At 30.5% G+C, this 17213-nt stretch overlaps 2 protein-coding genes across 5 annotated transcripts in view; one reads left to right on the top strand and one right to left on the bottom strand.

Annotated features, from left to right (window-relative positions):
* Window positions 1-1309: 1309 nt before the first annotated feature.
* Window positions 1310-17153, bottom strand: LOC112685611. The gene is made up of 5 exons (XM_025557550.1): window positions 17078-17153; window positions 15942-16108; window positions 14685-15427; window positions 1450-1645; window positions 1310-1375 (listed from the first exon to the last, which is right to left on the bottom strand). Exons 1-5 carry the CDS (start codon window positions 17151-17153, stop codon window positions 1310-1312), a joined length of 1248 nt encoding a protein of 415 aa, XP_025413335.1.
* The window catches only part of LOC112686134, a 114308-nt gene continuing 109902 nt past the window's right edge, over window positions 12808-17213 (top strand). For 3 of the 4 annotated variants that reach the window (XM_025558322.1, XM_025558294.1, XM_025558313.1), the window contains exon 1: window positions 12808-13265. The gene's annotated coding sequence lies outside the window, so the exon portion shown is untranslated. Of the gene's footprint in view, window positions 13301-17213 lie in introns of all 4 variants that reach the window. The other variant, XM_025558304.1, reaches the window with a different exon arrangement.

The raw sequence follows: 17213 nt of genomic DNA, 5'->3' as shown, positions 1-17213 counted from the left end.
CTTGTCAGACAGAACTTTTCAGGTCAAAACCGATGACCACCTCTCCTTAACCCTCAAACAAGAAAACGGCGTCCCTCAAGGATCCACCATCTCCGTCACCCTTTTCCTCATAGCCATTAATAGCGTAAGTAAATCAATCAAACTCCCCGTAAACCATACTATTTTTACCGACGACCTAAACATATGGTGCCGAGGGAGAAATACAAAAAGCATACAACCAATATTACAAGACACATTATCTTCACTAGAAAAATGGTCGGCTACTTCTGGCTATCGTTTTTCCGCCACAAAGTCACAGTGCATCATTTTCTCTCAACTAAGAAAATACCAGACACTGAAAATCAAAATAAATGATCTTCAAATCGCAACCTCTAAGACTATCAAGATTTCAGGCATCATATTCGATAGCAAAAATACTTGGTGCACACACCTAAGAGAATTACGAAAAGTGTCCGCTATAAGAATTAACACCCTCAAGGCACTCGCACATACTTCATGGGGAGCTAACTCACTTTCCCTCAAACAGATCTACAAATCCATCATATTATCCAAGCTCGAATACGGTTCCTTCCTCTTCATAAACGCCAAACTATCACATCTCAAAACCATTGAAACGATACACAATTCCAGATTAAGACTAGTTTCTGGAGCATTCAGATCCAGTCCCACCTCCAGCTTATATAACATCACCAATACCCCTCCAATACACCTAATAAGAAAAAAAAATACTATGCTCTTTTATATAAGGTTAATCCAAAATAATCTCAAGACACACCGAATCATCAAAGACGAACTTCTACATATATCCATCAACCCATCCGGGGTCATTAAACACGAAAACCTCATAGTCCCCCCATGGATCTTAAACATAGATATAAATCTTTCAATATCAGACCTACCCAAAAGCAAAACTCTACCAAGAATGTATAACAGTGAACTACAATCATTGCTCGAAGACTACAAAGTATACACAATTTTTTTCACAGATGGGTCAAAAACGGACGAAGGAGTAGGAGCCTCTGTGATATAAAAAGAGAATAAAATAATGATCAAGATTCCTAACTCATGTACAATTTCTTCCGCTGAAGCCATCGCAATTTCTCACTCACTCGATATCATTAAACAAAATAAAATAACTAAATTCATCATACTCAGTGACTCTCTAAGCACCTTAACCAACATCCAAAACTATCTTCAACCTAACGACATTAGCAGAAAGATTCAAAACCAAATATCGTCTTTAGAACTCCAATCTCAATCAATAACTATGATTTGGATCCCAAGCCACGTTGGAATCCAAGGAAATGAATTAGCAGACACATACGCCAAACAAGCCATCACCTCTCCTGATGCACATCAAATTAATATCCATACCCTACAAGACAGCAAAAACATAATTAACAAATGTATAAAAAATCAATGGCAACAGATATGGCAAATAATGCACACCAAACTTAATGAGATAACACCCTCAATATATCCATGGCCAGTTACATCTTTACCTCGTAGGCAGGAAGTAATCCTCAACAGATTAAGAATTGGCCACACATGGTTGATCCACGGACACCTCATGAACAGAACGGATCCTGCCCTATGCCCCACCTGTGGAGTAACTCTCATAGTCAAACATGTAATTTGCAACTGCCTAAAATATAGATACATCAAGGACAGTCTAGAAATATCCGACAACCTCCAGCAAGCACTAAGTCCAGATCCAGAAAATGTTTACAAAATTTTTAAATTTTTAAAATTAACAAAAATGTACAATTTAATTTAATATAACTATTTATGTATTAAGCCAATAACCATTGTAGTTGTGGCTTCATCAATAAAAAAAAAAAAAAAAAAAAAAAAAAAAAAAATGCCATCATTTTTAAATTATTTATAAGTACAAGTAACTTGTGAAATGTTGATAACTTTGATTTTATTTATCTAAACAATTCGAATATAAGAAATGCATGATTTTGAACGTATTCAACAAGAGGAAATAAAATAATTACATTTGAAGAAACTTTAACTGGATTTAATCATATTTTAAGTACTTATATAAATTAATTATATAGGATGTTATATATATATATATATTCGTTGGATCTAACCAATTTTCGTGGTGGAGAATGGTTTTCTTTCACTTCAGTAAAAACGTGGAATATATTTAGTTAAATATTCTGTGTGCATACAAATATTTTTAAGACAGTTTAAAAGTTTTGTTTGGACTTCAAACCCAAAGATGAATATATAAATTAGTTGTCATTATTCAGTATAAAAATATTTTAATAAATTATTTCAGTAATTTCCATCTTCTATATAGAAATTGGTCTAAGATTAAGTAATTGATAAATTCCAAAAATATATTTATTATTGTGAAACATAAACAAAATTAAAGCCGAAAATAGTTCACTGTTATTTTAGACGCTTATAAAACGATTTATTAATAATTCAGTTGTAATTAATTTAGTTTACAGTTGTCCTTGAATGACATATAACTTGACAAAAGATCCATTGAGCAATTAAATATAAGAAAAATGGTTTTTATCATCGAAAAAACATTTATTATACAAAATGCAATTGATCTGTAAAAATATAATATACAATAATAATATTTTTGATTATAATTTTTAATCAACTTAAGTCATCGGTGTGTTAACTCATGTACATTATTAGCAATTAATCTCAATCTCCAAATTAGTTAATTTTAATTAATTTAATAAATCAGGTAAATCTGAACTTGCAAAAATATCATTTTCGTATGAATTAGAATTTTTCGCTTTTTTGATTATTATTTTTTTGCTTATAATAAGCGTCTTCAGTCATTAATACAGATATTATTTTTATTCTGTTTGAAATAGCTAAAAACATGTAATTTTAAAACACCTCGAAATCAATATTTTATAACACTGAAAAGGTAAATTCTTACGTATTCTTTTTTCATAATTTAAGTGTTCTTATAATATATTATAATAAATTATATACCCTAGCTCGTTGAATAAATTAGGTAACCGTATATGCAGCAAATATCCGTTTTTCAACTAACTTATTGCAACTCTTTTAAATCCATTTTAAAGTTCCTGTATGTTCAACTAGTCACATAGTTTCTATATAATTTTTTACTTTCTACCATTTCTTCCTAACTTTGGTTTATACTACAGTTACCATGCAATTGTAAGTCTTTGGAAAATTTGACTTTGTGAAAAGTAAAAATTCACTTTTACTTTAGTAATTTTAATTACTTTATTGGTTATTTGTAAATATTGTTCTTATTTAAATCATAATAATATATAAATATTGTAAAATTTACAAATAATATATTTTAAGTTGGATACTAGCCCACATCATATAATTAAATAAAAAATACAATAAAATAATTCAAATAAAATATCAAGTGTTGTAATACGACACTTTTGTACATTTAGTAAAAACATGGGCTCACAATGCATTTTCTCATACCACGTCAATTACGATACTGCGAAAAACCTCCCTTTGCATGGAGTTCCCTCCATCAGTGTTATTTGATGTGAAACGTATTTTCTACTAAGGCGCAACACACAATTATACCAACTACCCACAGCATGTTAGTAATTTTCGTTTGCTTTGAAAAATATGTTCTTAGCAATGGCAACTGAGCGTACCCAACTTGCGTAAATACTATAACTATCTGATGAGACCGACTATAATGTAACTTATTCGTTTCTTTTATTAATGTTTATGTATTCCGTTTGTCGGTTTACTCGAATAGGTGTGCACAGAACTATATTGCAGGGGTACTTACAACACTTTTGGGTCCCATTTTAACAAAACGCGTTGGTATATTTAATATATTATAATGTATGAAAAATTAAATAATCATAACTTTAATTTTATATATAATATTGTGGTATAATAGTCCCAATAAATATGTTATCCTTGAATCTCGTATATTATTCTCAGATAGCTTCAATTATTTATGATTTCTATTTTGTTGTCAACTGTAGCTACTATATTATCATTATACATTTTTGAACAAACATTTAGAAGTTTGGTTTATATTTTCTATTACAAATCATCATTTATTTTTCACCAAATAATTTTAGAATTAATTACATTTATTTTGAGTAAGATCAGTTAAAATACGGGTTCCTTAATTTTATACAATTTTTTTTATAGTTTGATTTTATATTAAAATGTTCTTTTAACTGTTTGGTTTATTGAGTTCAATAAATCCACAAAATTAAGTAAGTTAAGTAATTTACCATTATATTCTTTGAAACCATTTTACGAATAGTAGGCATGGTCTAATTATGTATTAATATACTAAATGAAAAATAAAAGCTATAAACTGTATTGTCTCTAAGACAAAATTCATTTTAAACTAAACAAATATACTAATTAGCGAAATACGAAAATTATATTTATTTTATTTGGAAACTGAAAAATATTTTGGATTTACAAGTGATGATTAGTGATAAGTAAACAACAATAATAAGAAAAAGTAATTTTTTTATTATATTTTATTTATTATCACTATGGTAACCATCGCTTCTAAAGGTCATTATAGGTTAGAGAGAAAAACATCTGATTTTTTGGATTTTTTTAGTTACTATTTTAATTTTTTTATACAAATCTTAAAATATATATCACACTGGACCATAAGTAGGTACAATTTTTGTAAAATTGGACGAAAATCGATATTGGTTCAAATGATGAAATTTTCATTGTTCATTTTGTTATAATATTTAAGCTTAAATTGCAGATTATACAATGTTTATATATTTTTAATAATTGTTTTTTTTATTTTTATACATCATTTTTCAGTATACTAAAATTAGAACGAATAGTACTATCGTTATAAATATATTGTATAAAAAGGTACAATTTTAGGTGGTCAAATATTTTTCTTTTTAGTGAGCAGTCTAAACCGCCTTTATTTCAATATTATTATTTTTAATGTAGAATAATAAATATGAAAACCATCAAAAATTTTATAAATATTAAAAACTACAAAATGCATTTACTTAATACAATATTGTATTTTCAAATTGAAGATAATAATTTCAAATTAGAGAGAGAAAGAGAGCTCAAGTTTACACTCCCCCTCATGAGAGTATCTTCGATATTATAAAATATATATTATTCAAAATGACTAATTCTTTACAAATAACTCAAGTGCTATTATATATAATTACTTATAAGTATATTATATTATAGTATATTATAAGTAGATTAAAAATCAATTCAATTAATTCAATTAATCAATTGCAAAATTGACAACAGTATATGTTGACATTTCAGCAGATTTTGTGCATACCTATATTATATAACATATATTTTAAAATGTAATTTCAAAATTTTTTAGTTTTCAATCCATAGCATACTTTTTAAATTCATACTTTTCAATGCTATTTGCTTTTATCCCTCATCACTTTTATCTTTTACTCGTATGGTAAACAAAATAATTTTTTTTCAAACTATTATATTATAACTGTAAAATCTTTGTTATCGATTATTTTTTTTTAAGATTTGAATTTTCAAAAGAAATTGGAAATCGAATAAGCTATTCGCATTATACATAATATACAGTTAATTAAATACTATTTATGTTTAAAAAATAATTTTAAATAATTTTGTTATTAAAACTCGTAACAGAATGGCCTTTTATTATTAAATTCGTCAAATTGTTTTTGTTTTTAAATTAAAATTTCCTAATTTTAATAACTGTTTATAAATAATTTTAAGATTGTTAATCGTTTAACATTTAATATTCATTATTTTATTTTTTTTGGTAGTTAATAAAATCTGAAAAACTTTTTCAATTTTTATAAGTTCTTAATGTTTGTAACAAGTCGTTTGATATACTTATCATTTTGGATTTAATTTGCCACCTACATTTTTAATTTTCTTATAGATATAAAAACAATCAATATAACGTACATGAATAAACAATGCATTCGCGTAAAAAATAACGTCAAGTATAACATAATAAAAAAAGTTAATATTATTCCCTTCAGTTTTCCTATTAACACAATCAAGCATAGAACAAGTCACTAAGAACTATGTAAATCATAATTGAAACTTTTAACAATAAGGTCTGAACTTCTAGCTGTATATCTGCCAGACAACGGATCAACCCATTCTATTTAGCTGCTTTTTATTATAAAATACTTACCCTAGACAATATTTATCAAGTAAATGTATATTAACAAGCATAATAATTAAATTAATGTATCATAAATGTAGCTGTAGTTTGTAAAGTGATTGTATTTAACAAATAATTTAGGTGACAACGATTTCCATCTCTTATGCGCAAAGTATTTTATTTGTCATGGTTATGACTGTATTGGTCGACGAATTTTGTAAAATTATAAACATATAAAATCAATTATTTATTATAATAGTGGTATTTATATTTTTTCCTAACATATATAGGCATCATATTTATTTATTATCCAATGCCTAGTGCAAAATTCTCAAAACTTTTTTCTTAATATCCATTAGTGGAGTCCAATCTTACACGAAAAAGCTCTAGAAGCAAAGACCGACCCCTGTGTTCATCAGATTATATATTTATATGTATATTATTGTTATTATAATGTATGATTATACATAAACAGATCACTGTTATTATTATAACATGTATGAACGTACCTATACTGATATAAAATGTTCAATAATTTGTTTTTCTTATTTTTTACATATGATAGATGTGCGTATCGCATTCTTCCCTTTAAATTATCCTTCATATTTACCTTTTTCCTAGTATAGTCAGAGTCATGGCGTTACTCGAGTCCTCAGTCCGAAAAATCCTAATAATGCTCCATAATATGTTATTGACTACATTATGTTTAATTTTTTCCTTCTCTTTCGTACAATTTATACAATCAGGTTAATTTTTTATTCTGTCAATGCCAGTCATCGTATCCCCCCCCAAATTGTGATTAAATAAATATTTACACCAAATCCGTGGTAGTATAGTCCTTATCAACCACAGTTCATGGTTGGTCACCTTATCGCTAACGATTTTTGGTTGCGAGTCATAGGAAATCGGAAAGTCTCGATTGGTGAATTCACTAAAAAATTATAAAACCAAATAAAACCTATGTTTTTTTTCTAACACTTATAATATGACGCTCTCATTAACATCAAATTTAAACACCTACAAATAAACCGTAAAAAGTGTATAGCTTACAGAATGGTTATACTGAATACAATATACCACAATATATACAAGTACATGCAATGTTTTAATACAATTAATTGTTAAATTAAGTCAAAATCAGTTTTGTAAAATGTAAAGAAAAAAAGGTCATGAGGAGGACCACAGCCCAATTCACTCACCTCTATAAAATGACCCTGGGGTGAACATGGTTATGATTATTTTATAATTAGCTAAGACGTTGTGGGATTTAAGTAATAAAAATCACTCACAATTTAATTTAATTAAAATAAACACTATATTATATAAATATGTATGTACAAATATGGATACGCGTTACAATTGCGGAGGAATTGCCGAATATATCGCGGAGTGTAATTCACTGTGTGTCGCGGATTGTACTCACGGATTGATTGAATGAACGTCTGACCAGCCGGTATATATATCGGCGTCGATTATCTAGAACATTCTTGAAATTACCTTAACGAGATAATGATCGCATATTCTAGAACATGGGATTTCCTCTTATTCACTGACAATATTGTAAACAACTTGGACGATTCACGGTGCGTTGTTTACGTCACCACAACGTAAAATGTATATGTGCCATTAAAGTACCTTCACTATTTTTTTCCAAGTCTAGCACTGTACAAATTAGCTGATGAAAATCAAATGTTATCGTTAGGGATCGTAGAATATACTAACGGAGAAACACCAATTAGTCCACAGCAAAAACTATCGATTCCCCTAGACATTTATCATTTTAGAGACGTTTTGGGTTCATTGCTATATTTAATCAAAATTTAATAATCTGAACACGTTTAGACAGTTTTCGTGTAACCGAACGCGTATAAAGGCTCACAGTTCATATCAAGTTAGTGGGCTTTATACTTAGGTGATAATTAATTTATTTTATTATTAATAATTTTTAAATTTTTTTATAAACGATTTATTTTAACAATGTATTTAGGTTCAATTACACAGACAACAAAGAGTTGTAAAGCTTTCCATTCAAAATTTAACGGTATGTTTTATTCTGCTCATCCATATATATATATATCTATCTACAAATTTATTGATATACTTAAAAACATACAAAATGATACATACATAAAAAACCGCAGCAGTAATGAAAGAAAATAAATAAGACGTGAAATATGTGAAAACAAGAATTTTTAAGAAAACAAATGATTAAATACGACGTGAACGAAATAACACGTTTTTATTACGTCAAAACTGTACGTTCAAATTTTTACCGAGCCATAAATAATACTATAATAACATATATATGAGTATAGTTTACATACTTATATGTAACTTATATTTTTGGAATTTTTTTTACTTATTCTTTTATTTTTATATTTAACGACGAAAACAATATTTTTGATGAACATGATTACAAAACGATAAAAAAAAAAATTAACCTACCTTTAAGAATATAATATATAATGTTTCTATTGACAGTCCTAAGTCTGCATTAAATGGGAAGGAAAATAATGTATTTACATCGGACGCAATTAGTATAGTTGTTGAATATTATCGGGATGCAATTAGTACAGTTGTTAAATTTTATCGGGATGCAATTCGTATGAAAAAAGGATCTTGGGACGTAATTCGTTTGCTGAAATCTGCTCATTAACTATTAGATATGGAGAATAAAAATGAGCTTAAGCGATTATAAAGTATAAAAAAAAATTAATAAATTATAAATATTTATTAATTACAAACAAAATTGAAAACTGACCAATTAATTTGATAAATTAATTATATTGAAATAAATTAACTACCCATTCTTATTAATGACATATTGAGTAAACAGAAATATGCGTTTTATGTTAAACATAATGACATTTGTGTTACTGCGTTGATCATATACGTTATGACAATAAGCTATAGTTAACGGTTTGATAAAGTATATTTCTATAAATATAGCTTATATATAAATGTTCAAGTTTGAAATAAACCAACAAGATATTTTTTTATTTAATTTTTTAATTTTTTATAACAAACATACATAAAAATAGTGAAATACTACTATTAATTCTTTACGAGTATCTACATCGCTTAATAAAATAAACTTTTGTGGTAATGGTAAGTACCTTGAGAATATTTTATTTTTAATTCTCTTATGCACTTCATAAAATCCATCTCCTAATCGTAATTTTTAATGGCCATTTTTTTCTAGACATTAAATTTTAAGTTTGACTTGTATTTACTTGTATTATAATAAAAAGACGATTTTAATATACGGTAAAAATAGTAGTGGCTCTATAGATGATCTCTGTTTTTTCAATTGTCCTTAAAATATGATGTGATCTTTATGAAGATAAAATTTTTGGTATAACTGAAATGTTTAGTTTCACTTAGGTTTAGGATAGTAAATTATTTTTATCTTACGAGGTTCTTTTAAAAGGAAAATAAATGTTAAGTTAGTAAAAAATAAAATAAAAATACTACTCCGTTCTGAAAATTGTGCTTGTATGACATTGTAGATATTATAGTAACTTAATAATAAGATACCATTTAAATATAATAAATAAAAAGACATTAAAAGTATTTCTCAAAAAAATTTGTGATGTTAAAAATAGGCCTTATAAAAAATTTTGATCATACCTTTTCCTTGCTCAAAGTATTCTTAAACTGTAAATGAGTTACGACAGAAATTTGTTTCTTTAGCAGTTTTTTAAGTTACTTTATGTACTTTATGTGCTTGATACATTGTAAAGAACTATTCTTTACTACAATTTATATAATATTATATACCAACCTATATTCATTTGTACTGTTGCTAATATAATAATGGTACCGTAATAATAATAATAATAAGCATATTTAATAATTTTAAATTAAATTGAAAACTATAATTAGTCTATATTACCTGAATTATTTTAAGCAACGTACACATGTATGTAATTATTTATCACTATAATAATTAAGAGTGGCATGACATAATGCAAGCTATATAGTTGAAATTTAATGAAGAAATCCTTTAATAAACATCATTCTAATGAAAATTATTTGAAGAAATCATGTTTTTAATTATAAATTTCTTAATAAACAATTATATTATTACTTTCGTTTTCATTTTTAGTAGTAAAATATGTAAACTTTCCTGAGATTTATGTCAATAATTTTTTTAAATGTATACAATGGATATGATCGTAATTTTTTATTACATTTAAATTTGAATTGATTATTGGTCATTTTACGAATAAAAATAAAAAGTACATCTTAAGATCTATAAAAAATTACGTTGAATTCAGTAAAAAAAAAAAAAACATTAAAAAAAGTCCAATGAGATGATAAAATACAATAATAAAGGATATAAAAATGAACAAATTTGTAAAAAAAAAAGAAAATGGTACAAAAAACTTAGATCGAATTCAAGTAAAATAAATTCCAAAAATAATTTAATTATTATTTTAGACATTAAGATGTGTTATACAATAACAGTTTGTAATACGCTTAATACATTATTAAAGAGAAAAAACTTTTATTTAAAAATGAGGTCGCCCACAGTGTGGATGCTAAAAGAGTTTGCATATTATTCAATATACAAATTTATCAGATAATTTGAATTTACAATACAAATAAACTTATGAAATTTTTAATAATAATGGGTAAATTTAACAAACAATAAAATTAAATATTTAAATAAGATTTGCGTGTAGTAAATAGAGAATAACAATCTTATTATTACGAATATAAATGATATAGCTAATATAATAATATAATATAAATAATATAATGAATACAATAGCTTATCGTGTACATATATTTTAAAATAGCTATGCATATTTTGACAAGGCCTTCAGTAGCGAGGTTGTAAGATTTGAAGAATAATTTTAGGAACCCTGAGGCTTTACCTCGAACTCCGAAATTCCTATATTAATAAGCAGTTTATATTTCTTATTATGTTTTTATGATTTTGAAAAATTTGTTTGAGATATTTCATAAGTACATTTTCCAAGAATACAAGTGCACGTAAACACAATCATGAAAAACATTGTTGCATGGCACAATATTGGGTTAAATACAAGAGAACAGTTTTTATATTGAATACAAAGGTTTTTTCGTACAAAAACTGTATAATTTCGTGTACACCATCGATACTGCACCATAGTCACGATGTTTTATTGGTTTACCCTGGGAAAAGTTGCTGTTTTTGAAACTTCAATAAAAGCTGTCGGTCGGTATTTATTTTCTTGTGTCAGCGTATGTATTTTTTTGAATTTCTATAACGCACGTAAGAAATGTATTGAATGGATCGGATAACTCGATCTCTGCCATGGGTGAATATAACATGGGATACATCGTCGCTAACGCTCAAAAATCCTAGGCTTACGACGGTCAACCTTGCACATCAGAATACATAAATGAAACGTGTGAAGAGTATATGTATAACATATGAATAGAATACTTTTTAAACAGCTGCTCGTAGACGTGTTTTGAGAAGATATATTGTGTTAGAGGTGGTGGTTAGGAACAAGTAGTTGGACGTTGGTGTGTTGATGGGTGGGAGGTGGGTAGGGACGGTATGCGAGGCCGGTAAATGTGTGTGAAAAGGTAAAGCGCTGGACTTATGGTGACTACGAGAACGGTGTGCAAATCGTTCGCGATGGGTGTTATGGTGAGGCGTGGCGGCGGTTAATGTACTGTTCGCCGGCGCATTGTTTAAATATATTAAAATATATTTTATCCGTGTCGACGAGAAGACGTACGGCGTGTCTCAGTCGACTATGACAGCGCACTGAAAGGAAAATCTTGGCCATAATTACCAGAACGTGATTCACATTACAGGAATTGTTGGTTGCATCCCGACAACGGTATGATTAGTTGAAATCACAAACTTTAGATAAAGTGGCTTAGCTGTTGGATATTCTTTCACTTTGATACGTCATACCAGTATTTATGTTCTATAAGTTTGATCGACTGTATCGATTGATATAAAACTTTCAATCGTTTATTGATAAATATTACGAAGTTATTTTTTCAGTGAGGCGAAACGAACGGTCATCCGCGGCGACCGGCGATATCCGGGGTGGTCCGCTCGATACTTCTAATCAGGCGTTCGGTCTGGACGGAAGATAACGGCAGCAGTGAAAAGGACGAAATAAATAAAATCCCGTTGAATGCCTTCCCCGTCCCGGGTGCTTTGCTCACGCACCGAACGACACTATTAAGCTGGAGCGCACGCCTTTGTCAAAGGTCCCACGCCGCTGCTGCCGTCGAACCGTTAATCCCGTCGTACCGCTGCCGCTGTATCGGTTAACCGGTGACGTAATTTGGAGGCGCGGAGGGACGTTATTATATATTAAATCGAATAGTTCATAAACGTGGCGACGGGGGAAGCCGGTAGAAGCACATTTCGGAATTACCAGCGTCCAAAAATAAAATGTTCACCCGTACGGTCTTATTGTTCTCTATCTATCATTGTGGTTATTATTATTCTCAGAACGTTGAATATCAAACGATCTCGACCTGCCTTTCGCACAGTTACCGTCATACCGAACAATACGTCGTCGTACTCGTAAACCTAACCGTTGTCGGCCGACCACACAACAACCATTCGGACGGGTGGCGGTGTCGATCGGTGCTTGCCTAGCGCGGGACCGCACGACCGATACAACTGCGACCGTCGTCGCCGGCACGACAACATCAATCGTTAGTTATTAATCGTACGCCGGACCGTCGCGGTGCCTGCGCCTGCAGCCATTACCGGCGCACGTCTAGTCGGCACGGTCGCGGTGCGCCGCACACGTAGCGTGCGGCACTCGGCGACGGTGGCGGTGGCGGCGGCCGATTTTCCCTGGGAGCGCGGCGGCGGCGTCGGCGACGGCCAGTAGTGGTACCGTAGACGTCAGTATCGCGATCGGCCGGAGGGACGTCCCCCGCCGTCAACACACATCGCTGCGTCATTCTGCGCCGTCAGGTGTGCATCGCGCCGCGCTCTCCGTGTTTTCGAGACATCAACAAGTGTCGTCGTCGTCGTCGTCGTCGTCGTCGCAACGGTCGGGTGTGTGACGGAAGAATTAAAATTTAATATAACAAAAAAGTGCCGTGTAAACCGATCGTGACCATCGCACCAGCAAAACATAACCAACGCGGCCGGTCGTTCGTTTGCTGTGCACTCGTTGTGAGTACATTTCTTCGTTCTGCACGATTTATAATGTATGTTATCTTTCCTCCTCCACAATCCACCATCTGCCCGTTGAAAACACGATGTGATAGCGATTTCCTATTATTTTTTAAAACGCGCGACACTTTTCGAGATTACACCACTCGTAACCGGACCCGCACGGGAGCACCGGTGAGATGAAATACAATTTTCAACCTCGAGAACCGTCTAAGCTACGCGATAAAAATGTAAACAAGTTTTTTCTCTTCTTCTCACCGCGGTTATCGTCAACAGCTACTAGGCATACGCGTGTATAATATAATGTGGGTTATACTTGTTCTGTCGTGTGCAAACGCGTCGTGTCGTAATTGACTGGGAAAAACGATCGTGGCCCGCCAGAAAGTCGACTTGTACGGATGTGCGCTCACATATCCGCGAGTGTGAACGTAAAATTGATTTTATTCCCATGGGCCAAATGTTTATTATGTGTATCTGATGTTTGTCGAAGCCGCGCGAATAAGGGGTGAGGGATGACTTGCCTCCTTCGCAGTAGATAAAATCGACGAGATTTACATGCGCGCGAGCAACTCTCAATGTCTTTTATGAAATATGCGTCCCTCTCCCATCGCATTGATAGGTACCGACCGTTTCGCCGTAAAAATTCGCAAATAGGACACATATTATTCATATCGGCTTAACGGCGTACCGTCTTTACCGAGTATAATAATATTATTATTCACGCGAATTCCGTACGCAACGTTTGAATCGAGAATATCACGCAGTTATTCATTTCGAATCGACTCGCGTGTAATGCGCACTTTAGCTACGCATAACTGCGCTCGAGACGGCAATCTGATTATTATATTTCCACTGTTGAATGCCAACGTTTTTGGAAATATAACCAGACCTCGAGTTACGTATATTTAAATGCTACGGGTTCGTGGATGACAGCGGATTTAGACGATTTTCGAAGTCACGTTATTACAGATATACGCGGACGTGCATAATTATTATTTATTTATTAAAGTTTTAAACGGGCCAAGCCCAATTACATAATAATAATAATAACAATCGTTCATTACTGGTTAATAATTATAAACAAAAAGCAATAAGGAGAGAGATAAAGAGAGAGAAAAAATATACAATGAATGTACAATATAAATTAATATATATACTTAAAGCTATGAATTAATAAGAAATAAATTACAATACAATTTAAATGAGTTAAAGTTTGGTGAAATGAACATATCGGTATTTAATTTATTTGTAGTTTTCATAATTCTATTGTGAGGATTATTGCTTGCGTAATTAGTTACTTCGGTGTTGAGATAAAAAGTGTTTTTAGTTCGGGAGTTGCGAGATGGGGTGTGGAAGGAGAAACGACATAGAAACTCAGGACAGTCAATAAGTCCTGTAAGGAGTTTATAGGCAAAATACAATTCTAATCGCAAACGACGTTGTTCAAGTGTTTCGATGTTAAGAAACGTTAATAGTGGAGTGTAAGAAGAATGGGGTTCTCTAATTATGGAACATTTATCCGAGAGGAAACGTAAGAACTTGTGTTGAATTTCTTCAATTTTATGTTTATGACCCGATTGGTATGGAGACCATATTATTGAGCCATACTCACAAATAGAACGAACCAAGCTGCAATATACTGACTTCAAAGCAAGTGAATCATCCAAATCAGCACAATTACGATAGATAAAACCAAGGATTTTATTTGACCTGTTAACTATGTTCGTAATATGACAGTCAGATTTGAGTTTGAGATCAAAATAAATACCAAGGTCTTTAATTGGCCCAAAAGTCCGAAGTAATGGTTCACCATTGAGATTATAATCAAAAAAAGAAACTACTCGAGCTCTGGAAAATGTCATTAATTGGCATTTATTAATATTAAGAGTAAAATTATTGTAAGTACACCACTCATAGAGATAATTTAAATCAAGCTGAAGTAAATCAGCTTCACTTTGATTATTAACTGTACGGAAAATCTTTATATCATCGGCAAACATTAATTTAGAGCAATTTTGAAATAGAATGTCATTAATAAAAATAAGGAATAGTATTGGCGCTAAATGGGACCCTTGAGGAACTCCCGATGTAACACGTATTGGAATAGACAAGAATTCTTTGTAAACTACGATTTGCTGACGATTTTCAATAAAGGAGATAATCTAGGATAAAAAAAGAGTTGCAAATACCAATTTGTTTCAATTTTGAAAACAGAATTTGATGGTTAATTTTATTGAATGCCTTAGCAAAGTCGGTGTATATGACGTCAACATTTGATCCACGAGAAAGGGCGTCAGATACAAAATTTCGAAAGTTAAGTAAGTTAGTAATTGTACTTTTATTTCGTCGAAAACCATGTTGATCATCAATTATTACATGATTCAAAACAGGCAAAATCTTATTTGCTACTATCGATTCAAATAATTTAGGTATAAGAGAAAGCAGGGATATTGGACGGTAGTTTGCAATATTTGATAAATCAGAAGAAGACTTAGAAATTGGTCGAATAAAACTAGTTTTCCAATAATCAGGAAAAATGCCGAGAGAGAGTGATAAATTGAATAAGTAATGTAACGGAAAGGAAATCACAAATTTACAGTTCCTTAGGAAAATGTTAGGAATAAAATCGGGACCAGAACTAGAGTTAGAACTTAAGGATCCTAATGAATCAAATACCTCAATTAAATCAATTGAACATGAGTGGAGCGAAGAAGAAAGAACTGGGGATGGAATTTGATGCTTTAAATTAATATTAACGTCATTAACATAATCATAGTTTTCATAGACACTAGAGAAGTAATTAGCAAAAGCATTAATAATGTCATTACTAGTATTAAATTCATCTGAATATAAATGCATACAATTTGGTAAAAAGTTATTTTTGCGTTTACTGTTTATGAATTTCCAAAATTTATTAGAACAGATTTTTAATTTAGTTTGAATTTGAATTATATAATTTTGATAATCTTTTTTTGAGAAAAACTTACATCTCCCACGAAGATTAGAAAAAGAATTGTAATCACTCACCAACCAGAACTCTTAAATATTTTATGGGCAATTTTTTTTTTAAAAATCGTTTCTTTTAATTTTTTACTATACCATGGAGGGTAGTGACACTGCCGTTTAATTATTTTAGGTACAAATATATCAATGATATTATAAATAATAGAATAAAACAAGTCGACAGCTTCATTAATACTAAGATTTTTAAATAGTTTGTTCCAGTCTATCGATGCTAAGCTAAAAGTTATATCAGCGTAATTACACTTAGAAAAATTATACATAGGTACATAAATTATATTCGATTGGTTCACTTATAACTATGGGGATAGAAATTAATAAGCCCGGATGATAAATATCACAAGGGATAAGAGGATTTACTGATTTATTTACAGATAAATTATTTAAATCAGAGAGAACTAAGTCTAATAATGAACCAGTGCTGTTATGAACATTATTAAATTGAGAAAGATTTAGGAAAGATAATTTTGATAAGAATTCTGATTCTAAATTATTTAAGTTCAGCATATTTGGAAAAAATCCAATAGAGGTAGCGTGCCATTGAAGTTTAGGTAAATTGTAGTCACCAACCAATAATACGTTTTTTACATACGGAAAACTTAAAAGTAAACTATTAATGATATCAAAGTGTGCATTGTAAATTACGATATCAGATGGAAAATAAACATTACCTATTATAATATAATTATTGTTTATTTTAATAATGACTAATACGTGTTCAACTGGGATGGTAGGTACAGGTAATAAACGAGAATGAAATTTATTATTAATTGAGAGGAGAACACCCCCACCTCTAGAACGGTTGCTAGTAATCTGATTATGATCGCAACGATAAGTACTATAACCAGATAAACCTAGTTCAGACATATTGATATTTGGAGATAACCAAGTTTCAGATAAGCCGATAAAATCATAGTCAGATAAATA

This window comes from Sipha flava, unplaced genomic scaffold, assembly GCF_003268045.1.
Source record: "Sipha flava isolate LNK unplaced genomic scaffold, YSA_version1 107_pilon_pilon, whole genome shotgun sequence".
NCBI classification, from domain to species: domain Eukaryota; kingdom Metazoa; phylum Arthropoda; class Insecta; order Hemiptera; family Aphididae; genus Sipha; species Sipha flava.
The sequence above is the reverse complement of the archived record's forward strand: the minus strand, read 5'-3'. Positions and strand labels throughout refer to the sequence as shown.

What these genes read in the sequence shown, in the direction of transcription:
- LOC112685611 (XM_025557550.1), bottom strand. Translation starts at nt 17,153, where the DNA reads ATGTCTGAACTAGGTTTATCTGGTTATAGTACTTATCGTTGCGATCAT. An exon ending in CGTCGTTTGCGATTAGAATT is followed by an intron (nt 1,646 to 14,684) that starts GTATTTTGCCTA and finishes TCTATATTTTAG; the next exon opens with GCAGTTGCAAATTACATGTT. An exon ending in GTGTTATCTCATTAAGTTTG is followed by an intron (nt 1,376 to 1,449) that starts GTGTGCATTATT and finishes GCTGTCTTGTAG; the next exon opens with GGTATGGATATTAATTTGAT.